Raw genomic sequence first — 25,635 nt, 5'->3', positions numbered from 1 at the left:
GAACCTAGTGGACTTCTAGGATACTGACCTCACAGAAATGGATGATGGATAACAGGACATACCACCTATGTTGTCTTTTCCAAGGCCTTTGACACTATCCCCTATTCATATGTCATAGTGAAGCTCTCCCATGTGTGAATTAAGCCATACAGTAATACAGGGATAGGCAACTGGCTCAGTGACATAGCACACACTCTCAAAGTTGGGGACTGCACCTCCACCAGTAGCCAGTTACCATTGGAATGCCACAAGGATCTGTGCTGGGCCCTCAACTGTTTGCAAACTACTCCCCTGAAGTGCAGGAAATGGTAGATAACCTTTTGTTTACCAAGTTTGGAGATGACTGGTAACTGGATACACTACTATAGAGTCCCCCAATGATGGTGACATATTATGAAAGAAGCTACCACACAAATAATTGGTGCCAAACTCATGGACTGAATCTTAAAGCATACAGTGTCTCATTGTCCCCATTGGCTATGAAGATCCCTTGCTAATTATGATATACAAAGCACCCCCTCTAAGCTCAAACACAGTATTGTGAAACTTGGAAACACATATTGATAGCAATCTATACTTTCATCACTGTGTGTCCATAGTGGTGACACACACATTCTGCATTGCACACATCATACATATTGACATCACATCCAAGACCATGGTGGTCATACCTCTGTTGTACTCTACCCTTTCTGACCACTAACTGAGTAGAATGCTCCCTTCTGTCTGTACCTCACCAGACATCTGTAGCAATTCGAGAAAACACAGGGTTGTGCCTGGGAGACTCCAGGGCCTCCAAACATGACATACATGGAAAGACTGAAAGACATATCAGAAAGACTCAGTATCATGCAGGCTGCTGAGAGGTGATCTATGCCTGCCCTACAGAGTTGTCTCAGACCCTGACCTTCTGGAAATACACTATATCTGCAGATGAAATGGGACGAGAATAACTTGGCCCACGATTCTCAACCCAGCCTGTGACATAAACAGAACATGCTGGAGAGACAGATATATCCCCCAATGACTCACACTCCTCTGTAATAAGATCCCACTGCATGTGAATCAGTCTCCTCTATGACCCTGTTCAACAGCAACCTTGACTACTGGTTGGGTGATTGTAAAGTCACTTCTGGGGTGGCACGTATATCCCTCATGGACAGGGCCAGTTAGTGCTGCTCACAAAATCACTCTGCTAATAACCATCCAACTATGCTTAATAAGGGTACTTATGCTTTTACACAGTTAGGCGTCTAACCACCGTACAGCCATTATGCTAAACCCTCTTATATGTGTGTGTGTGTGTGTGTGTGTGTGTGTGTGTGTGTGTGTGTGTATATATATATATATATATATATATATATATATATATATATATATATATATATATATATACAGGTCTCCCAAACATCTTGTCTCCCACATGGCCTGCTGATGTCATCTACTACAAGTTGACTTGCAGTCTTGTAAAAGTCAGATTTGTGCTGTGGCACTTGTGTAATATACTGTGCTCTGCAGTCTGTGTACTTAGGTAGGTAGCAGTCAACTGCGTGTATGTATCTGTGTCTAGCCAGAAGAGCAGAAGTATGTATCCTGAAGTTACCACTCCAATCCCATGGGCTGACAGTATTTTGATATTTACACATGCCTTTAAGATCCATTTCATGCAGGCCTCCCAACTTCTTCTCTCCAACATGCACTGCTGATGTCATCCATTATAAGCTGACCTGCAGCCATGTAAAAAGTCAGACTTGTGCAGTGGCACTTGCATAAAATACTGAGTTCTGTAGTCTGTGATCTTAGAAAGGGGTTCTGTTCTCACTGTACTCGTGTGTGTGTGTGTGTGTGTGTGTGTGTGTGTGTGTGTGTGTGTGTTTAGCCAGAAGAGCAGAAATGTTTATCCTGCATTTACCGGTCCAATCCCATGAGTTAACAGTATTTTGATACTTGCACATGCCTACAGATCCATTTCATGCAGGCCTTCCAACTTCTTTTCTCCAACATGCACTTCTGATGTCATCCACTATACATTAACCTGCAGCCATATAAAAGTCAGACTTTTGCCATGGCTCCTGCATAAAGTACTGTGTTCTGTAGTCTGTGTACTTATGTAGAGGTTCTATTCTCACTGCAATCAAGTGTGTGTGTGTGTGTGTGTGTGTGTGTGTGTGTGTGTGTTGTGTGTGTGAGCTGTTGCTTGACATTACATAGAGCATTTTACACCAGCATGTGGGAACTATTATATTCTTCTCAACAGACACTGCTGCTGCTGTCATCAGCTAATTGTCTGAGACACTTCAAATCTGACTTGAGCTGCAGTGTTTGTGTAAAGTACTGTGTTCTGTAGTCTGTGTATTTAGAGAGTTAGGGGTTCTATTCTCACTGCAGTCAAGTGTGTGTGTGTGTGTGTGTGTGTGTGTGTGTGTGTGTGTGCCTGGGCTGTTGATTGACATTACAAGAGAATTTTACACCAGCATGTGGGACACTGTTATAGTCTCAACAGACACTGCTGATGTCATCAGCTATGAAATGTTGCCTGAGACACTTCAAGTCAGACTTGTGCTGTAGTCCTTGTGTAATGTACTGTGTTCTGTAGTCTATTTCCTTAGATAGGTAGGGGTTCTATTCTCATACATACTGAGTATGTGCAGGACAACCACATAACAAGCCATAATACCTACATAGTTCACAGCCTTCATCACACCAATACCTAAGTACAATGCACCATTCCTCATGTCCTTCCATACACATCTTCCAATGATGTGTAACTGAAATGTACCACCTTTGTCACTGTGAACCATCACACATCTATTTGTGCATACCTAGGTATTCATTTTGTTGCATAAACATTACTGTCTGATGGCACGGAACCCCCATCAAGGTGTAATACCACATACATGTGTGATATCTGTTTTAGTGATGCACTCATGATATACATAGCAGTTTAATGACATTGATTACATGACAGTCAACTAGCCTATAGTGACCATAATGTCAAATGTGTTTCCTCACATCTATCATATGTTAGTGTTAGGAGAGTGTGCTTGATTACACTGATAGAGTGCTGACATGTCCTAATAGCTGTACAAGTGTTTTGGTGCAGAACGATCTATGCTCCACTCAGAAACACATATATTGTGTCAGAAACATGGGTATTACTGGTGGTACTATTCTGATATTGTCCATGATTGTGAAAGATGGTTTTACTGTTGGCCACAAGCCTGTATCTGTGTCTTACTTGTTAGAACCCTTTGCTTACAATACAGGCACACTCAGGCAAATCAGTTTGCACAGGTTCACAATATGCACCCTACCCCAATTGTATTTAACATCCATGATACATGTCCTCCCCATTGCTCATGTCTGGATGCTTGTATCACACAGAAATCCTCCACTGTTGTGTCACCTTATGGGACAGTCACATCATATACATTTGTCACGGTGCAGTCTATACTGTGCCATGTGGTGATGTCATTAGTGTTTATGCTGCAACTGTCTTTCCTCATGTGCGGTACATTACAATATTTCACCTGTCCTCCTTCCCAGTGTTCATCCCTAAACTTCATCTGTGTGTCCCTATTGAATAAATACACTTTTCTGTGACTATTTCTTGTAAATGGCAGTGCATGTACCCTTACATATCATTGACAAAACTTGTACAGACTGCCTGGAATGGGATTCCACAATACCCAACACTATATACACTGTCCTGTCCTGTGCTTGCAACATGTACATTAATATATGAAAACCCTGGTGGTCCTTGTGGCAATCTGTGCAATCCTGCAAACCCAATATACTGGAGTATACACATACACTGTCCTGTCCTGATATACTGACCTGTCCTGTCCCCGCAACATAATACAGTAATATATGAAAAACCCTGGTGGTTCTTGTGGCATTCCTATGCAATCCCACAAGCCCAGTATGCTACAGTGTACACATACATTGTCCGATACACTGTCCTGTCCCCGCAACATAATACATTAATATATGAAAAACCCTGGTGGTCCTTGTGGCATTCCATGGAATTCTGCTAACCCAGTTGCTATTCTGTAACTAAGTTTGCTATCCATGTTGCTTTACATGGTTTTCTGGCCACTATGAAACCCTGCTTGCTTACATTTGAAGGCAAGCCACAGCATGAATATTTATTAAGTGCTGCTGCTGCTCACCGCGCAAACATGTAAATTCCGTGTAAGCTTTGTGTGAAGCCTATATGGAGATTATTGAATCCCAGAGACTCGTTTTTCACTCCTGTGACTGTAGCAAATTGTTTGCTCAAATGTGACAAGCAGCTTACTTACTTTCACACATTGACACAATAATGCAGTATGAACAGTAATTTATGAAGCAGGAAAACTCTTCCGGCTTCAAAAATCACTACCACTACTGTACTTGTGTACCATCAGCACCTATTATTTTCACACCCTAACAGATTGTGCCTGAAGTAGCAGCCCCTTTTGCCCCACCTTAGCTACAGCTTTGCATCCAACAAATGTAAACAAGGTTATCCTTCATTTAGATTGTCTGCATAAGCTACTGGCAAACAGACAGATTGGTTAAGACCTACTGTTGGTTCTACTTTGGGCATGAACATGGGTTTAGTCTGTAATGATGGTCTTTCATTATAAAAATAAATAAATAAGTCAGTAAGTAAATAAATAAATTAAAAGGAGGCTTACAGCAGAGTGCCTGTACCTCTGACCTCAGATTATTTTCATATATAAATGCTATTACAGAATATGGAAGGCTAGAATAAAATTAAAAAAAAAAAAAAAAAAACTTAAATAATCTAATTTCTTGCATAGCTTGAAATGCAAAACAGCAAGACGTCCAAGCCTTGTGATATAAAGTATGAAACAAATTTCTTCCACATTTTCTGGATGCATGATTTTGTTGCATTAGTTCTCTCCATGTCTTTTAAATGTGTAAAACTGAGAAAAATGCAGGTTATTGCCAGGAATTCAAATTCTAATAGATTTGGAGTGTGGCAATTGGGATGACAAAGCTTGCCTTACCTTTGTGCCAGTAAAGATTTGCGTGGAGACAATAACCTTAGCAAGTGAGTGAATTAACACAGTAGAGAATACAGTGGGAGTATTGGCCTAGGTGGTGGTGTTAGGATTAGAGTCGCTTTCCATCTTCCTTTGCTTTAGGAAGCAGTTTTTGGATAAGAGGGTAAGGAGGGATGGTATACATTACAGTCTAAGTCCAGTGGAAGGTGGAAGCAGCTGTCTCCTATACTGTTCTGTGAAGAACGAAAGAACAAAATGTTGTGACTCAATTATTGGGGTGTATGGTAAAGAACTCTACTTCTGGGAGTCTCTACAATTACATAATGTTTTTGGAGGTGCATGGATCTAGTTTCCACTCTTGAGCCAGTGGTGCCTTCTTACTGAGGGCATTGACCAAGCGATTCTGCAGAACTGAAATGTAAGTTGTTAATGATGCTCTCGTACATATTTGTTTTTGAATACAGCATTATTTTGCTGTTTGGTTTGCCAAGTATGCAGAGCATTTCAGTTGCCTGCAGTAACATCTGGTCTCTGTTATGTGATGAAAAGTTAATATTGGCAGCCAAGGATAGTGGGCTATATTTAAGTTGGTTTACAAAGTCCATTGAACATGTGGAAGAACCAGACAGATGCAGGTTTTGTAAAACAGGACTGGAAAGAGTTGCACATTTTACTGGGTGTGATACACTAATGGCAGAGGGCCTGTATACTGAAAGGCATAATAATGTGGCACGACTTTTGCACTGGGGATTGTGCAAACATTACAACACTGAAGTAGCTGAGAAGCATAGGAAATACGAGTCACAAGGCATTATATAGAATGATGAAGTTTGTATCACATGAGATCACCCATTACCAACAGTTAAAAAAATGCATGCGAGAAAACCAGATATAGTAGCCCACGAATAAAGACAAAAGTAGCACTGATCATTGAAATTGTTACACGCAGTGATTGTAGTGTTTTATGTACAGAAAGACACAAAGTCATAAAATGACAGGATTTGCAGGTGGACACAAGGGCAAAGTGGAAGAAGGATACCCCGACAGCTCCAATAATAGTAGGAGCAATGGGTGCCATAATAAAGCATTTACAGTCATATTTAGACATGTTACCAAATAAATGTAAATTCATATGAATTGCAGGAGTCAGTTCTGCGCACATTGTGGGTGCTGCAAAGAGCAATTTTGGTTAACATCAAAGATTGAAACAATACTAATTTTATGAACTTTAATAGTTCTTTGACTTAGGAATGGGTTCCATTCCCATCATGGTATTAGGAAACCCAAAAGATTTGGAGAAATTAAACTGAGTCAAGCATCATCACTGGACTCTTCCATAACTCTCAGCCTGAAATGGGAGAGCTGACATTGATTGCCTACTGTGACTTCCTCTGTCCACCTCCACCAATATCTGTGCCACTAACTAAACCCAAGTCATTTGGGTCATAATCAAGCCTTTGTCCCTCTATGCTACAGATCTTGCCATATTTACCTAATAATCTGGAATCTTTAACCACGGGCATGGTTGCTGTTGGTAGAGCTTTCTCGTATATATTAGAAGAAGCAGCAGCAGGCCAGGCTAATGGGTATTATACAGATCCTGTCTATCTAATGTTGTTTATTAAATCATGACAGTTTTCTTATGGACAATAAATTGCACATTAGGAGTTTGAGTATTAGCTTTTAAAGGTATCCATAAATATATAACAGAAAGGAGACAATATCCACTTTGCTTTAGGAAGCCCACAGTTGCTCTGCACTTTTTACAGTTGAAGGGATAAAGGGTTTCTTGCAGGCCAGTTAAAGAATTCACTATGCAATTTAAAGAATCCAGGGATGAAATCACTTGTAGAGGAGAGGCTGGGGAATAGAAAGAAAATTTCTCCTTATCAAAATATTGAGAAGAAGGAAAGTACAGCTGCCTCAAATGGAAAAGGGAACCTTCCTCATCACATGATGAATCAGGGCAAGTGTGCTTTTTATTTTTTCCCTTCTTGAATCTTATCAGATACCTGCAAACGTCTGTATGTTAAAATTCTACCCTTAAATCTAGGTTGTCCCAAGTAATTACTGACTTACATACCAACTTAGATCACATAAGTTCCTATTGTTTTATCATGCTTTCCAGAACTATGTTAAAATACTCCCTGACAAAAACATTTATAGTCAAAGGAAAGCTGATGTAACTCAGATGCCCATCTAAATGCTAGATAATGTGTATTACCTTGACATTAATGAAATAAATGAGATATTTTAATTAGATAGCATCATTTAAATCATCTCAACCTTCTAAGGCCCTTCTGATGGTGGAATGTTGCCACTTTGTGAATGTTTTTAATTTCTTCATAACACATACATTTTAATAATATGTAATTTTACTGAACTTATTTTTCATATAATTAGTATCTGTTACCTTTCTACACATTTCACAGTACTCTTTTTTTGCTGATTCTTTAGCATTCATCGAGCTTAGCATTATAAGTCACCAATATTAAAACTCCAGAAGATCAACCATGTACTACATATAGTCAAAACTTACTACTTGTGTTAAAAGTAAATACAGTGCAATTCAAGGCACACATTCCATGCAGTGGGACCAGATGATGATAATAAATTTGCACCACAGATGATATCTTCTTACCTGTGTCTGATTTGAATGCCTTACTGTCCAGATGAATTCAAGGATAGCCATAAAAACAGCTACAATCAGACCACAGATGAGAACAACAAATATCCCTCCGATATTCTCCATTCCAAGACCTGAAATAAGAATGAGATATGCATGTCAGGTAGAATAAACCATATCTTTGGAGAGGAAAAGTGTTAGCTGGTCTGCAGTTAACAATTGTTTTGTATTACACAGATGTAAAGACAGACTTCCAGAATATGTAAAACACAACATATATAAGTATTCTGTGTGCTTATTCTTGCACGAGCTTATTCTTGTAACACCTTTCTCAACCATCAAACTACTGATATCTACAGTGTCAAGAGCAGCTCACTTATTTTTTATCACTTATGACATAGGCAATCATACATTTATATAAATGTAAACAAACCATACTGACATATTTTCAGTTGCAAACATTATACATCACTTATAAATTAATATTCGGAACAGTCATCGCCAGTCAAACTTTACATAGCTCATTCAATTCCCACCTTCCCTTAAACCTTATTCCTCCTCCAAAACATTATTCAGCTTGTATTCTTCCCACAATTCCCATTTTTTTCTGTATCATTTACTCCTCTCCTTTTATAAAGATCCAGCTTCCAGGTCTTTTATCTCTATTACTACATCCGCTACTGCTAGTACAATTGGTTTAGACTTTGATTTCCATTTTCTAGTAGTTGCTTTTTTGGCAGCCACCAGAATTAAACTCAGCAAGGTGTTACTATGTCTAAGCAACTCTGATTCTGTACACCAGCTAAAAAAAATAATTTCCTTAGTTATACCAGTTTGCTCACCCAGTATTTCTGACAGAGTAGTCTACATAGAGTTTTTAAATGCTGCTATCCCATTCCAAAGCATATGTTCCTCTTTCTTCCCCATCACACCTCCAAAATTTGCTATCTACCTGAGGAAAAAATTCTTTGGGGTCTGCTTGGGATTTAAAAATACCTATATAAGCACTTCCAAGGAAATATGCTAAATCTTTTAGACTTTGTTGCATATTTGGGATCCATACATATATCCTCCCATTGTTTCTTTGTGAATTGCTTATCTAGTCTCTCTTCCCAATCCTTTCCAACCTCCTCTGATTGATTCCTACAGTTAGTGTATAATATTTTATATGCCCTACTAATTATACTTTTTTAGCAGCAGCTTCTGCTGTAGATTCTACTAAAATTCTTACTAGTGCTGGTATTTCACTTAGGATCCCCCTATTTCTTTCTCTTTGCCTGTACTCTGATATCAGTCTTTGATAGTGAAGCCAATCTTTAGCCTACAGTCCAAATGAATTATTGGCTTCTTCCCATTCTGTTACCTTTCCCTCTAATTATTTGCTTCTAATACCTTGGTTCCTCTTCCAGTTTTCTCCAGTAAATTCCAGCTCCCTCTGTCCTATTCTCTGTACTCCTAATTGCAGTCATCCCTTTCAGCAGAATCTTCATTCTCCATTCCCATGTTGGCTTAGTTGTTAGAGTACTTTCTGCTACTTTTTGAATATAATACTCTGTATGGTTATTGGTATTCTCTTTAAAGATCTGCATCCAAAATCATTGTCTTTCCTTATTTCTTGAGCTTCACCCTGTTTGATCACCGTCACTTTCCACCTTGAATTATAGTTTCCTGCTTGCACTATGTATAGGAGTCTTAACTGTGCAGCTCTGAAATACCCCTTCAAATCAGGTAATCCCAAACCACCTTGTTCTATTGGAAAGGTCAACATATTCCACTTGACTCTTGCCCTCTTCCCTTCTTAGATAAAATCATTCAACTGTTTATTAGTTGATATCTATAACTTCTCCTCTGGTTGATAAAAATATGGCTGACCTATGTATAAAACTATAGGGACTAAAAACATTTTCACTGCTTCTATCTTACTATCCATATTCATAAAACAGAACTTCCAGTTTCTCAGTTTTTGTATTATCTTTTGTTTAGTCTCTTCCCACATATGTTTAGCTGCCATAACAGAATAAGTTTTAACCCATATTCCTAAGTATTTCATTTTATCATCTCCCCATAAATATGGGTGTGGCTGAACCAATTTGTGTGTGGGTATATATTTTACAGCTATTGCCTTTGTTTTAGCTTCGCTGATTTTGTTTCCTGAAAATACATGAAACTGTCTCAGAATGTTCCATGACACTGAAATGTGCTTTTCTGGTTTTATCAGGTACAAAATAATATCATCTGCTAATAAAGCCAACTTTTCTTGGTTACCATACCAGGCATATTCTTCAAAATTCTGAATCACTTATTTTCTATGTTAACAAATCCTTTGCATATAACAAAAACCTCTGCCTAGTTCCTCTGCTCAAACAGAACTTATCAGAGAAGACTCTCCCACTTTAATTTTCACCTTGATCCCTCATATATCCTTCTAATTAACCATATTATTTTATCAGGAAATGCAAATGCTTCAATTATCTTACTCATAAAATCCCAGCTTAATCTGTCAAATGTTTTCTCTGCATCAAGACCCACCAACAACCATGGTACTTTCTTACATTCTGCATCTCTCTGGATCATCATTGTTCTAATAATGCTGTCAAATGATTGCCTCCCCGCCACAAAACCACATTGATCCATATCTATCAATTTTGGCATTAGCTTTGCCATTGTTTTAGTCAGTACAGACACAAACACTTTATAATCATAAAAAATAAAACTGTAGCCAGCAAGCCGAGAGGTAAATCCTCCATTGCACCAATAATAACTGAAGCAAATTAAAAACACTAGCAGCGGAGTAACCATGCAATAACCAAGACAGGTACAATCATACACCAAACCAATGAAATGGTGCATATAAATCTAAACTCTGTTGTTACAGTCCAGTATCAGAGCAATATCAGAGCAGCAAAGCAATGAAACAGAAAAATACGAGTCTTGAGGTAAAAAAGATCCACAAATTTATTAAAATGGTAAGCGCTTTCGCATAGAGCTTCTTCAGACTGAAGAAGCTCTATGCGAAAGCGCTAAGAAACTCTATGCGAAAGCGCTTACTGTTTTAAGAAATTTGTGGATCTTTTTTACCCCAAGACTCGTATTTTTCTGTTTCATTGCTTTGCTGCTCTGATATTGCTCTGATACTGGACTGTAACAACAGAGTTTGGATTTATATGCACCATTTTGTTGGTTTGGTGTATGATTGTACCTGACTTGGTTATTGCATGGTTACTCTGCTGCTAGTGTTTTTAGTTTACTTTATAATCATGGTTTAAAATTGAAATGGGCACATATGAAGCTGGATCTGATGGGTCTTCACCATCTTTAGGTATTACAGCCACTGCAGCTTTCTTCCAGAATGTTGATGCTTCTTCTCCTTTTAAAATACTATTAAACAAAACCTTCCAGATCTTTATCACTTTCTTCCCTCCAAGCTTCCAAACTTCCACAGAAATGCCATCTATTTCTGGACACTTTCCTGTAGATTGGTTATACATCAGTATTTTTATCTCATGTCCTCCTACCCTGTTAATAATTGAGCCACATCTATTTCTAATGTTGGCATATGTAATTCTTCCATAAACATGTTCATTTGCCCTTTTTCTTCATTTCCACATTTCTCTACTTCATACAGATTTTCATAAAATTTCTGAAATATTTATAAAGCCTCTACAGTATGTCTGGTTACTATGTTTGTTATAAGCTCCCTAAGTTTGGCAACAACCCTTTCTACTAAAAGCTTTTGTGCTCTGGAGTTATTATAAAAAAACAGTTGCTTAACAGCAAACTTTCTAAATTTAAGCATATTATTGAGGTAGTCCCTTATTTTCTCTTTATCAGTCTGCAGTTGTGTCTCTTCTTGTTCTATGAGATTACACCCTTTCTGCAATACTTCAACCTTTGTCATTCCCTTTAAATAATTATTATTTCTTAACCATATTTATTTTCTTTTTTCTACCCTATTTTTAAACTATACTTTCATTTTATCCCACTCCATCTCTATATTTTGTGAAGAAATTTCTACCTTCCCCAATAACTCCTGAATAATTTCTGCTACCCATTCCTTAAGTTCCTCTCTGTTTAACAGATAGGTAAGAAAGTCCCAGTGTTTCATTACCCTGCATTTTTATTTTAGTTATTACTAGTGTGTAATCTAAAACAGTTATTGGATTCATATCAAAACGTTCAATTAAAAGGATGTGTTCCTGTGAAATATCATGTCTGCCTAGCCTAGCCCAGTTTTTGTACCATGTGAAATAAAATGTAAATTCTCTCTGAGCTCCTATTATTGAATTCACATCTTCCATACCAAATCTTTTCATACATTTCTTGAAACATCTACCCTCTTTTGTTATATTTTCCCTTTTAGGCACTCCAGATTTATATTTTCCCTTTTAGGCACTCCAGATACATCCTCACTGTTGCAACTCAAGTTCTAGTCCCTACTATAAGTAATATTCCCTGCTGAAAGGTGATTATTTCTCCCAGGGTTTATTAAGCTCCACTGTAGCAGTTTTAGGTGGAATATAATACATGCCAGAGTAATGCTCCTCCCTTGGCAGTAGCCCCTTAGTACTACAAATCTATCATTATTATCTTTTTCCCCTCTTCCATCTCTACCGCAGCTCCTCCAGCAATTAATGTATGTACTTCTGCTTTCTTTTCTCCCAGATATTACACTGAATAACCATCCTGAAATAATTTCTTTATCAAATTCACATGTTCAGTTCTTTCCAAATGTGTCTCCTGCAGCATAACTATTTGCACTCTGCATTTTTAATATAATTTACTACTTTTTCTTTTTTGCACATACCTGTGAGACAATTCACATTTAAATATAATATGGAAAGTATGTCATTATGATAAGAGGTTATTATTCCTATCTGTTATGTGTAACAGCTTTTTTTAAATGTCTAGTTTCAGCTTTTGTGTTACATGCATGGACTAATGTTTGGCCGGTTGATCTTTTATACAGTTGTTTCTTGTCATATCCATTTAAACCTATGTCACATTTTACACAACATTTTTGTTTTAATTAAAATCCACAAACAAAAGAAGAAACACACCCTAGAACACCCCATAACCTATTAACTTAATAGAAACACACAAAACTAGATGCATCTTCGAATAATGAGTTTAACCCTCCTAATAGGAACCATTTCCCAAGATTGACAGCTGTACACACAGGCATCAGATGACCTATAATGTAGGTTACCCATTCTAACATGCATAATACAGACTGTACTTCTACTTACACTAAGTGCTGTCTGTTTTTGTCTTATCTTTATTCAATTCCCATGTGTAGAAAACTTTAATGTTTTCATAAAACATTATCATTTTGCCATTGAAAGAAAAGAGCATTCTGTTTTTATTGTCTTTATCAGCTTGTCTCCATAGAAACATGAGAACCAGATTCACAGTTGCCTTCAGCTACAAGTTTCTTATGTTGCACTGTGAACATTTATTTGCTAAAGGAGAACTTTTCATTACATTCGGTGTTCTTTTATTTACTTGCTTCTTCTTAAAAATTGTTGTTAGATTAAGATAAGAGCCTTAATCCAGTCATCCCCTATGCAAAAGTTAGAAAAAGTGTATCAATTTTACTTTTATCATGCTCATTTGTTCAGACTTTCTTCTCATTTTACACTGCAGTGCCTATATTTATTAAAACTGAACAAGAAGAAAGAAAGAAGAGAAAAAGGACACCTGTTTACTTTAGTATCCCAATTACACACAAAATGACTGAAAAAAACTTTATTTTATAACATGCAGTACTTCATGTTTTATAAAAATACTATTAAGAACAAAAACTGTTTTATTTACAGTTACCTCTTCCCTTCCACTTCCCCTCTCCTTAATGTTCTTCCAAACACTAATGATGCGAAGTAGGTCATATGCTTTGGAATCCACTACAAGTTGAACAAATACAAAAAAGTCCAATATTTCCAGGTTTTCTTGTTCTGCCAAATTTCACAAATATGACTGATGCTTTGCAATCCCATATTTATTCATTAATTTCCGAGTTGCTGTTTTTTTCCAGTTGAACTCCCATCTCTAAGATCCAGTGTCTGGTTCATTTGTAATGTACTCCTGGTTCTTCTGGTCAACTTCTATGCTTTTTCCTGTTTCTTGAGCATTTTTCTTTGGAACACTGGATAAGGTTTCAAAGGCATAGTCTCTCTATGAGCTTTATTATTAGAAAAATAAGAAGCAAAATCCCCTTCTGTTTGATAGCTCACTTTTTGTTGGACAAACTTTTGTTTCTTCCTTAGCATGTTCTGCATCAAAAATGACTTTAACCCTCCAGGAAAAGATATTCTGAAGACAGCTGATACAGCAGCTGGAATAAATGTACTCCTCTTCTGCCTGGTGTACAGTGAGTAATCATTTTCTAGAAACACTCTACAGTCTCCAACTTTTAGTACTTTGTCCTTCTGCAACCGTTTTTTTTTCCAGAATCAACTCTTTCTGCTGGTGGGATTGCATCTTTACTATTTGAGGTCTTGGCTGCTTTCTCATGGCCAGGTTTGGAGCAAACACACAATATGCCCTTTCAGTTAACAACTCCTGCTATGGAATATCAGTCGATTTGCATATTTGTGCTTTCATAAAATTAACACAGTCTGTTCCTTCCAGTTTCACTGGTACAGAAGAAAATCTATGTTCTAATTCTACCATTTTCTGAAACATCTCTTCTTGAGCAGTCTCATACTTAGACAGAATCTTCTTCATTTCATCCTCTGATTTTTGCAGTTTTATCAGGTCATCTGAATATTGGTTTTAAAGGTTCTTACATTTTTCCAGCCTTTAATTATTTGAGTTGATTAACTCCTTCAGTGTTTTGTTTATTTTAATCAGGTTTGAGCACATCTGACCCATTTTTCCTCTAGAGTACTGGAAGTCATGTCTTGTACCAAAGCTGGAGCTTGAACTGTTTTTTGCTGAACAGCTGCAGGAATTGCCAATGTTTTCTCCTCACCTTTTCTAATTAATTTTCTTTCAGTTTCTCTACATTTCTTCTTTGCTGGCATCCATGCAGTGCACTTACTGCCAGTAACAAAAAATTACCCAAAAAGACAAATTCACTGGCTCTCTTTTCTGAGTTTCTGTTTTCAACTGGGAGAGCTAAAATGAAGCTGTTACTCAGTGTGCAGCCATCTTGGAAGTCTCAAGATCAACTTACTTGTTAATGTGTCAATAACTTATAAATGATATCATAATCACATTCAACATCAGATAACTGTGTCCATATATGCATATATATGTGTGCGTGCTTGCAGTTGCATGTGCACTCATACACACACACACACACACACACACACACACACACACACACACACACACACACACACACACACACACACACACACGCACACTACTCCTTGTCATGCATATTTTGTTTCAAGTCAGCATTTAGTGTTTCTTCTGTAGTTACATTATGTTACATTATCTCTGTTTAATGGTAGGAGAAAACAGTAAGTCTGCCTAGCCTGATATTTTTAAGTTAATTTAACATTTTACCTCTACTCCATCACTGCATTTTCCTTCCCCTTTTTTCCACTTGTCCTACTGCAGCTTGAATGCCTCCATGGACTCCCTCTGTATCACCAATTCTGTTAGTCCTGTAGAACAGGAGTATTGCCACAATGTCCCTAGAATTTATATCCATGGGGATACTCAACAGTATTGTTTACTTAAAGACTGAAGAGACTGTTTAGGGTATTCATAACTACCAATGTGTCAAAAACAAAAAGTAAGAAGCAAAGCTAATGCACATTTGTAGTTTTATAAACATAAGTATTATCTTTTTTACATTTACTTATTTTAGTCTCATTTTTAATGTTCCATTCTAACTCCTGATTTGAGTTTTAAGGTGAAAAGCCTTATTTTTATATTTTGTGTCTGAATGAACAGAATCAGTAGGTGGAAATCACAGAGAAGAGATTAGCAGGAATAGGTAGAGAGGAAGAGACGAGGAAACATAGCTGGAAGAGGCAGTGCCTAAGGGAGACAATATTGGATATAAACAAAACTGAACATGGTGGCTAAGTCTTGCAGGAATACTACAGCTGAAACTGGAAAGGGATCAGGGGCAGCAGATGAAGGGAGAAAATCAGCATAAGCAATGTGGAGGGATGGGGTAGCTTAAACTGGAGAGGAAGTGTGGAGTTAGGAGAGATGGTGACAAAGAAAAGGAGGCCAAGGTGATAGCCTGTTTAGAGACATGCAAAAGGATTTTGATGATTGGAGGCTTGGTCACCAAGAGGATTAAAAGTCTTGACAAGACAGATATGGGAGACCAGGTGCCTGTTACTGGGCTTAAACTTTGCAAGTCACGTGATGAGGTGGTGAAGGTTGTTTGTCAAAGGAAGAGGCAAATACATTCTATAATGAATATAAGTTCTGATGATTTCAGACAGAAGACATGTGCAGTGGTAGCCACCATGGCCAAGGAGGTGGTAAAAAACTGCAAGGATAGGAGGACAGATGTAGCATTCCTTTTAGTTTTACACACGCCAACAGCCAACAAAATAAAGTAGTAGAGGAAAGGAGAGGATGAGTGAGAAAATGAGTCTGCTGAACTAGTGAGAAGTATTTGGCACTCAGTGGAAAATGGGGGCAGTCTGACCAGGAGTCCAGCATAATGAAGATAGCATAACCAGAAGTCCAATTCCATTTTAGCCCAGGAAGAGTAATAGTATTCATTAAAAGGATGGAAGCTTACATTTCAGTGACTGCACCTTTAAATCCAGGTGGTAGGAGAAGAGTATTCAGGTAAAAGACAAAGAGGAAACAGCACAGCACATGTTGCACTTGGGAAAAAAACAAGGGATATTTGGGCTAAGTCTAGGTACTTGTATTGTGTGTTGAAAGTCCAGGAAGAAGATGGGGAAATATTTATTAGAAAAAAAAACACTCAATTCAATGTCAACATAAAATCAATCATACGTGCATTTAAGAAAAATCAGAAAATTCAAATTTAAAACTTAAATGAAAACAACACACATAACCTATTTCTAACCTAATATAGAAAATACCTCATTTATACAGTATTCTTCCTCTCACATTTTTCTGTAATTCCAACATTTCTTGTTTACTGGTTAACATAAAAACTTCATAAATTGAGCAATAACAAGCATTTGTGACTTTATTTTAAATATTGTTTTAAGCAAATAACATATTTTGAAACAAAATATTCATAAACTCCACTGCTGCAATAACCTGTCCTCCTTCTAAAACAATGTCTTCATCTCAAACTAAAAATTGCATCAAAAGAGCCCCAAACTCTTCTCATCTTCAGTCAACAAATTACTAAATTCTGCCCGTCACCCAACCTTGTCCCTCTGTTGCACCTCACTCAGCTCAATTAAACAACTTAGTCCCACAGTTCAACACACTTATCAACTCATCAACTTCTTTCCTAAATCCTTCAACTTCCACTACCCCACAACCTGCCTTTAAACAAACACTAGAACAAAAAAAATTCTCCTGGAAGCCATTTCCACCTCCACCATAAAAACACTTTTACAAACTGAAATCAAACAATGCTGCCCACATAGCCTACAAGCACAATACATTAAAATGGCAGCAAATGTTCTATATTAATTGACTGATACCTTAAAGAAAGCCTGGAAGACCAAGCCTCTCAAGCACAAGTTACAAGGTTTGATGTTGACCTCCAGCCAATGCTTGTTTGAAGTTTGTATGTTCTCCCTCTGTCTCTGTGCAGTTTCTCAGCTATCTGAAAAACATGCTGAGTGTTTCCATCTTAAACTCAGCAAAGAATGGAGCTGTGGGCAGCAGCACAGACTCTACAAGGTGACCTATAAAAGGAAGATGCCATAAAGCCCAACAGCCTTGGATCAATAATCTACCGGCTGGTAGTGTCCAGTTGCCTAGTTTGGATTACCTGGGATAGCGCTGTTGAATGAAAGCTGGACATAAAACCAATCAAGCTGCCAAACATTTACTAAGAATTTGCATATGAAAAATAATAAACAGACAGTAAGATAGTGGAACGGTATGATAAGGGATAATCCAAATAAACAAACAAAGGTACCGAAACTGACACAGCTGCAGGCAGAAGTTGAATAAAAAACTTTAATTCATAAGGAAAAAGTAAGCGCTTTCACGATATACTTAACTGCTTCATCAGACTGACTACATAAAACACACAATCCACTTAAATAGCAGTTAAAATAAATCAATTAAAACCATTAATTATCTAACAACTTCTTAAAGGAGCAATCACAGAAGGTACTGATGGTATGACATTCTAAATATAGATATACTTATTAATACAGCAAAATATGTATTATATATAAAAAATACATAAAAATATAAAAAAAACATTATTAAAAATTAATGTTTTAGAGGTCTTCCCTTCAAAAATGGTTTTAAGGAAACAACCTCATTTAAACCTGGTGCTATCAGCATTTAAAGACAGAATCCATTTTTGTTCAGCGGATTCTGTCCGATTCCTTATGTCCCCCCCCCTCTTAATTTTTCAGAGATTATCTCAAGTACTAAAAACCTAAAACTGTGGTCTGCACCATATCTAATTATGTGCTTGGCAAGGGCATTAGTATCTTTGCTATTCCTAATATCTCTCTGATGCTCTTAAACTCTATCTTTTAGTTGTCTGTTACTCATACCTATGTAGAAGGCATGGCAAATAATACAATAACTAAAATACATAATATTATGGGTCTTGCAATCCACATAAAAATCTGTTTTTATCTGAAATTTCATGCAGGGACATACATAATTAATTCCTGTATGAATATATTTCCCTTCTGCACAGTTTCTGCATTTAAAAGTACCATTCCTATCCTATCAGATGTTAATGTCTTATTAGGGATAGAAGCATTATAACATAAATGCCTTTTTAATGATTTATTGTTCTTGGAGAAGTGTGGAACTGTATCTATGACATTTCTTAGTTAATCTACAGTATCTAAAATATCCCAATTTTTTTTAATAATATCACAGACCCTATAAATATCAGAGGAGTATGTTAAAGGGAACCTAACAATCACTGTTCCTTCTTGTACTTTAACATCTTCACCACTTAATGTTTCTGCATAGTAGGGCCTAGACTTACCCCCTCTCTCTTTCAAAGCATCTATGATACTCTTATATAGTAAATTGGTACAATGGAAGAGAGAAATATTACTACAAGCTGAAGGCTTTTCCTGACCATATCTTATGGTATGCAAGATTTGTGGATGGTATCTTTGTTTTGTAGAATGGATCAGCTGAGAGTTTAATACAATTTATAGAATACTTGCATCAATCTACTGATCTCTTGAGATTTACATTTAAGTATTGCTGAGAAGAAATTGAATTTCTTGATGTTATGGTCAAGAAGACAGAGTTGGCTCATATAGTAAAAAGTATTTATAGGAAACCTATTCGAAGGAACAATTTACTATATACGAGTAGTATGCACCCCAGGCATATTTCTCGAAATGTCATCAAAGGGCAAGTATATAGAGTTATGAGACTCCATAATGATGATGAACAACTAGATATACCACTTGAGTCCCTGAAAATGGATTTCCTAGATAGAGGGTACCAAGAGAAGGATATTGATAAATGTATCATAGATGCTTTGAAAGAGAGAGGGGGTGAGTGTAGGCCCTACTATGCAGAAACATTAAGTGGTGAAGATGTTAAAGTACGAGAAGGAACAGGGATTGTTAGGTTTCCTTTAACATACTCCTCTGACATTTATAGGGTTTGTGATGTTATTAAAAGAAATTGGGATATTTTAGATACTGTAGATGAACTAAGAAATGTCATAGATACAGTTCCATACTTCTCCTTCAAGAATAATAAATCATTAAAAAAGCATTTATGTTATAACGCTTCTGTCCCTAAATGACATCAACATCTGATAGGAATGGTACTTTTAAATGTAAAAACTGTGCAGCATGCAATATATATTCATACAGGAATTAATTATGTACATCCTCTCATGAAATTTAAGATAGAAACAGATTTTTATGCGGATTGCAAGACCCATGATATTATCTATTTTAGTTATTGTATTATTTGCCATGTCTTCTATATAGGTATGAGTAACAGACAACTAAAAGATAAAGTTTTAGACCATCAGGGAGATATTAGGAATAGAAAAGATACTAATGTCCTTGCCAAGCACATAATTAGATATGGTGCAGACCACAGTTTTAGGTTTTTAGTACTTGAGATAATCTCTGAAAATTTAAGAGGGGGAGGGGGGCATAAAGAATCGGACAGAATCCACTAAACAAAAAATGGATTCTGTCTTTAAATGCTGATAAAGCACCAGGTTTAAATGAGGTTGTTTCTTTAAAACCATTTTTGAAGGCAAGACCTTAATTACTTAATTTTAGCAATGCTTTTATATTGTTTATGTATGTTTATATATATATATATATATATATATATATATATATATATATATGTATATACACATATTTTGCTGTATTAATAAGTATATCTATATTTAGAATGTCATACCATCAGTACATTCTGTGATTGCTCCTTTAAGAAGTTGTTAGATAATTAATGGTTTTAATTGATTTATTTTAACTGCTATTTAAGTGGATTGTGTGTTTTATGTAGTCAGTCTGATGAAGCAGTTGAGTATACCATGAAATCTCTTATTTTTTTCTTATGAATTAAAGTTTTTTATTCAAGTTCTGCCTGCAGCTGTGTCGGTTTTGGTACTTTTGTTTGTTTATATGTACGAAGAATTGTTACACTCAATGAAGGTTCACTGACAGAACACAGCTTGGAAGTGGATGACATGATTGTAAGGAGGAGGCTGGACATCCTATCTATCCATGAGACAAGATGGAAGGGCAGTGCAGCAGAGCTACTTGGCTTGGGATCCAGGAGGAGGACAGGTTAGAAATGGCATGGGAATTGTGGTGACAGAGAAGCTTCATAAGACAGTGAGGGATGTCATCTGAATTAGTGACAGACTCATGGTAATCTGACTCCAACCTAATGATAGGTCAGTATTCATAATCTTGACCTATGCCCCATAGCAAGTTTGTAACAGTGAGGAAAAGACTGCATTCAGAAAGCAGTTACAGGACCTACTGGATAAAGCAAAACAACAGTAATTGGTGTTAATAATGGGTGACCTGAAAGCACATATCGGAACAGATTATGGGGACTGCCTGGGTCCACATGGGTGGGCAACAGGTAAAAGAGAGGCCATTCTATACTTCTGTCTGGTAAGTGGCTTGATAGTAGCTAACACATGGTTTAGAAAGACAGTGACAAGATCACATACAAGAGTAGCCAACATGAAACCCAAGTAGACTTCCTCCCAGTAAGAAAAGTGTAGTGGGGTAGAATCAGTGATTGCAGAGCCATCCCCAGTGAAACAGTCAGCCCACAGCATAAACCATTGTTCAACACAATCAGCTGTAAGTAAGTGGTCAGAGAAGACTCTAAGGTCAACAGAGACAAGGCTGAAGACCTGGAAGTTGACTGGAGAGAAATTACAACAGTATAAGGATTTACGTAGGGCTCTAGCCCCTCAAGAAGAAGAGGAAATAGGTGGAGTTGAAGAAGAATGGTAGTGCATCAAAACAGCATGTGTGAGGACTACAGAACAGATATGCACCTGAGCCAGGTATGGAAATAAAGTACATAAGGCAAGCTAGTGTTGAAATGTAGAAGTCCATGAAGTCATCAAAAGAAAGGAGGAGTGCAGGAAAAGTGGGAGATAGAAAAGACAGACCAGGCTAAGAAGAAATACTAGTTGCCTAACAACGAGGCTAAGAGCAGTTGCAATAGTAAAGAACAAGTCATCAGAGGTACTCTACCAGCTTCTGCAAAGTACGTCAGTAGATGGGACAAAGAAACTCCATCACTTTGTAAAGCAAAGACAGAAATATAAAGAAGACAAACACCTTTCATAAGAGATGCCAGCAACAACCTGCTCACCAGTCCACAGGACATGAAAGGCAGATGGAAGAAGTACTACCAGCAGCTTCTGGATGAAGAAAACCCCACAGAAGCTGTACTGCCCCAGGCACAGCCTACGATGAGGGAAGAGGAGGAGCCCACCACAGAAGAAGTAAGGACAGCTCTAAGGAAGTAAAGTCAGGGAAAGCAGCAGGCTCAGATGAGGTCACAGTAAATAAGATAAAGCTGCTGGGTGAGATAGGGGAGAAATGGCTCCTGAGGGTACTCATAGCAGTGTGGACAGAAAAGTATATCCCAGATGACTGAAGAATAAGCATGCTAGTGCCAGTGTTCAAGAACAAAAGGGACATTGACAACTGTGGACAGTATAGAGGTATCAAACTCTTGTCACACTGCATGAAAGTTATGGTGAGGCTGACTGATAAAATGAATATGGACAGCAGTAGAAAGTAAGAGGGGAGATGAGCAGTTTGGATTCAAATCAGGATGCAGCACAACTGGCCTGATGTTTGTAGTGATACAGAGAGATGAGGACATTCCTAGACTTAGAGAAAGCATATAACAAAGTCCCAAAAAAGCTGATTTGGACAATCCTGCGATTGTTTGAAGTCCCAGAAACATTGGTAGAATTAGTGTAGACTATGTACAAGGACCCAATGACTCAAGTATAAACAGTGTTCAGTCTGACAGACGGGTTCCTAGTGGGAGTGGGCATGCACCAGGGTTTAGCTCTGAGTCAAATGCTGTTCATACTGGTGATGGACTACATTAGCAAACAGATTAGAGGGGACAGATCAACAAAGTTGCCATATGCAGATAATGTGGCATTACAGGGAGATTCTGAGCAAGAAATTCAGCAACGGATAGGAGAATGGAATGCAAAACTGAAGGCACATGGGGTGAAACTGAGTACAGATGAGACCATTGTTATGAAAGCAAATTGTGGAATTCAGAAGAAGCTGAGAATTGAGGTAGAAGGAAAAAGAGTAGAACAGGTCAACAATTTCAAGTATCTGGGAGGAGTGGTTGAGGAGAAGGAAAGTCTGAATACAGAGGTCAAAGCTAGAATCAGAGGGGCTGTAGCCAACTGGCACAGAGTGTCAAGTGTAGTATATGACAGAAGAATGCAAAAGAAGCTGAAAAGTAAGGTGTACAAGACAGTGGTGTGACCAGTACTACTGTATGGTACAGAAAGCAGAACAGTTGAGGAAGTTAGAAGTGATGGGGATGAAGTGCCTGAGATGCATGGTAGGGTGCACAATATGGGACAGATGCAGAAATGAGGACATAAGAGCAGAAGTCCAAGTATCTCCAATTGTAGAACAGTTCTAACAGAACAGATTACTGTAGTTTGTACACGTGTAGAAAAACAGAAGACAATCTGTTAAAGAAGATTTGGGACAGACAAGAATAAGGCAGGAGGAAACAAGGGTGTCTAGCAAAGAAATGGATGGATTGTGTGAGAGCAGACCTGCGACAGTCAGGCATGAGTGTCAAAGAAGGCAGAAGGGTGGCAATAAATAGAGAGAGATGGCAACAGTTGACATGGCACCCTGAACACATAGAAAATGGGAAAAAGGGTATTGATGATGACAACATTAAAGAAAGCTAAGTTCTCAGTCAATGGAAACAATCTTACATCTTGCCCTTACATAAGGACAGCACTTATTCAGAATTACATCTTGCCCTTACATAAGGACAGCACTTATTCAGAATTACATCTTGCCCTTACATAAGGACAGCACTTATTCAGAATTACATCTTGCCCTTACATAAGGACAGCACTTATTCAGATCTTGCCAGACACAGACCAATAACCATTTTATCACCACACTCAAATGCTTTTGACAAAAGTATCCATGCACAACTTCTCTCTTTCATTTTGGACAATAATCTGTCTCCAACAAAGCATGGCTTCTGATGTAATCATAGCACTACTACAGTCCTACTTAACTTTGTATCAGTTATAAATCAAAACAAAACAGAGAAACCCAGTCTCTGAAGTCTTCCTTGATGTATCAAAGGCTTTTGACACTGTTTCACATACAAAACTGCTACAAAAGTTGTCATCCCTAGATCTAAATGCACACACTCACTTGATTAGACAGCAAACTGTCCTGAGTTCAACAGGATGTCAAATGGCAAAATAGCATATCCTCTTTCCTTCCCATAGCAGTTTCAGTCCTGAAGGGCTCTATTGTAGGGCCTCTCATATTCAACATATTTGTGAATGACCTCCCCTAAGTAAGCAAGCATGCAAAAATCATTCAAGATACAGATGGCTCCACTCCGATCTGTGCTGCTAAAAATGGATGCACTGCAACAACTAGGCCAGGATTCCCATACCTGTACTGAAACATTGTTCTCTGATACCCAAATTCTTAAACCACCAAAAACCCAAGCATGTCCTATTCACTCTAAAACAACTCTCTACCCAGAAATCCATCTTCATTCTAGCTTCCACAAACAGTATAACAACTGAATTAGTAACCCACACTAAGGTGCTAGGTATAACAGATGACAACTTGAAATTTTATTACTATGTAAAAGATGTAATAAAAATCTCATCAAAAAATTACAACTTTAACTGGATAAAACCTTATCTAACAGACAAGACTGGAAAATACATTGATTCAACTCTTTGCCTTCCAGCTCTTCTCTACGCAGCTCCTATTCCTATTAATCTTCAGGTAACACAGACTGCCGAGAAGCCTGTGAAAATTAAGAAATAAATAGTGGGGCTTTCAGCTACTTGATACCTTTTTTAAAGAGGTAGTTGACTGAGATTTTGTGTTTCTTTTCAGACAGTCGTTGCGGAGATGAACTCTTCAACTTCAATCCTCTCCAGTTTTGGTTGCTCAATTTGGCCCAACTGCAGTGTCCTGGGTGTCTGCTTTCTTCTGTTGCTTAGCTTGCCTGCTCTTCAGCTTGGACATGGGAGGACATAGAGGTCAGAGAGGACCACGGTGGGGATGCATGCCTTTCCCCACTGAATAGGACCACATTTATGAATTTCTGGGGTGCTACTGCTGCTTGCTTTCTTGTACTGCCTGCCTGCTGCCTGCTGCTGCTGTTAGCCTGTGCTCTGCTCAATGTCCCTTCTGATCGTACCAGGAAGCCTGGAGTGGAGCAAGCTTGCTTTTCACAGAATAGTGAGTCCTTCTGAGGTAACTGGAATCACAAACTGCAGTTAGGCAAAGATTTTGATTTCTTCTATTTTTAGGGCTGTGAAATATCTAGATTATTGCTTGATATTTTCAGTCTGATTCTTATACATTTTTTTTCCAGGCAGAATTGAATTCTGTTTAACTCAGAATACCTAATAAATTATTGTGATGCAAAGCCTTTTATTCTTGCAACTTTAAAAGCAAGACTAATAGCTATTAACATCTGCTCCTATATTTATTGTGCTAAGAGACCAGAGGTATGCTTGTAGGCAATTGCATGGTTGAACAGTTTTAATCATTATATGAAGGAAATGTGATTTATTCTAGCCCCTATATGTTTGAATATATCAGGTGCTAAGAGGTTTGTCTCTCAAAATAGTCTGTTTTTTCATAGTAGTGGCAAATCACTGACATTTGAGTATATAAGAGCAGCATTTTAAATTTGTCCATTTTAAGCTTTGTTCCAGTTTCTTGTGCTAAGAGGTTAAGTTATGGCTTAACATCAGTTATGGATGATATTTGTGTTAAACGTCATATCTTTAGGGAAATGCACAATAGGGTAAAAACTGTTATTCTAACAACTTACTAAGATTATAAGTAACAATTCTGTCCCCCTTCTGGTTAGGGCTGTCTTGATTTCTTATGCTATGAGGTTGAAAGGTATTGTGATGTCTAGAACAGAATGTACACATTTTTGCCTCATATTTTTTGTTTCTCATACTGTGTGGATTTCTACCAAATGGTAGAGGGTTGAAGTCATTAAATAATATTTTTCTGTTAGACTTCAAATATTTTTTAAGAAAATGTATGGTAAAGCAAACTGTACTACCAACCTCCTAAGACTGTAAGAGCAATAATTAAAATATCTCTTATTTTTGAGCCTTTGTAATGCATTTTTTGGCTT

The 25,635-nt window shown here is 37.5% G+C and overlaps 1 protein-coding gene across 1 annotated transcript in view; it reads right to left on the bottom strand.

Annotated features, from left to right (window-relative positions):
* GRIK4 (glutamate ionotropic receptor kainate type subunit 4) overlaps positions 1-25,635 on the bottom strand; it is a 5,029,336-nt gene that overhangs the window by 15,695 nt on the left and 4,988,006 nt on the right. Inside the window, exon 22 of the mRNA XM_044081017.1 lies at positions 7,657-7,775. Coding sequence (XP_043936952.1) covers positions 7,657-7,775 — 119 coding nt within the window. The remainder of the gene's footprint in view (positions 1-7,656; positions 7,776-25,635) is intronic.

The sequence above is a fragment of the Protopterus annectens genome, chromosome 8.part0 (genome assembly GCF_019279795.1).
Source record: "Protopterus annectens isolate FY-2018-M chromosome 8.part0, PAN1.0, whole genome shotgun sequence".
NCBI classification, from domain to species: Eukaryota; Metazoa; Chordata; order Ceratodontiformes; family Protopteridae; genus Protopterus; species Protopterus annectens.
Note: the sequence above shows the minus strand (reverse complement) of the source record. Positions and strands in the feature narration are given on the sequence as shown.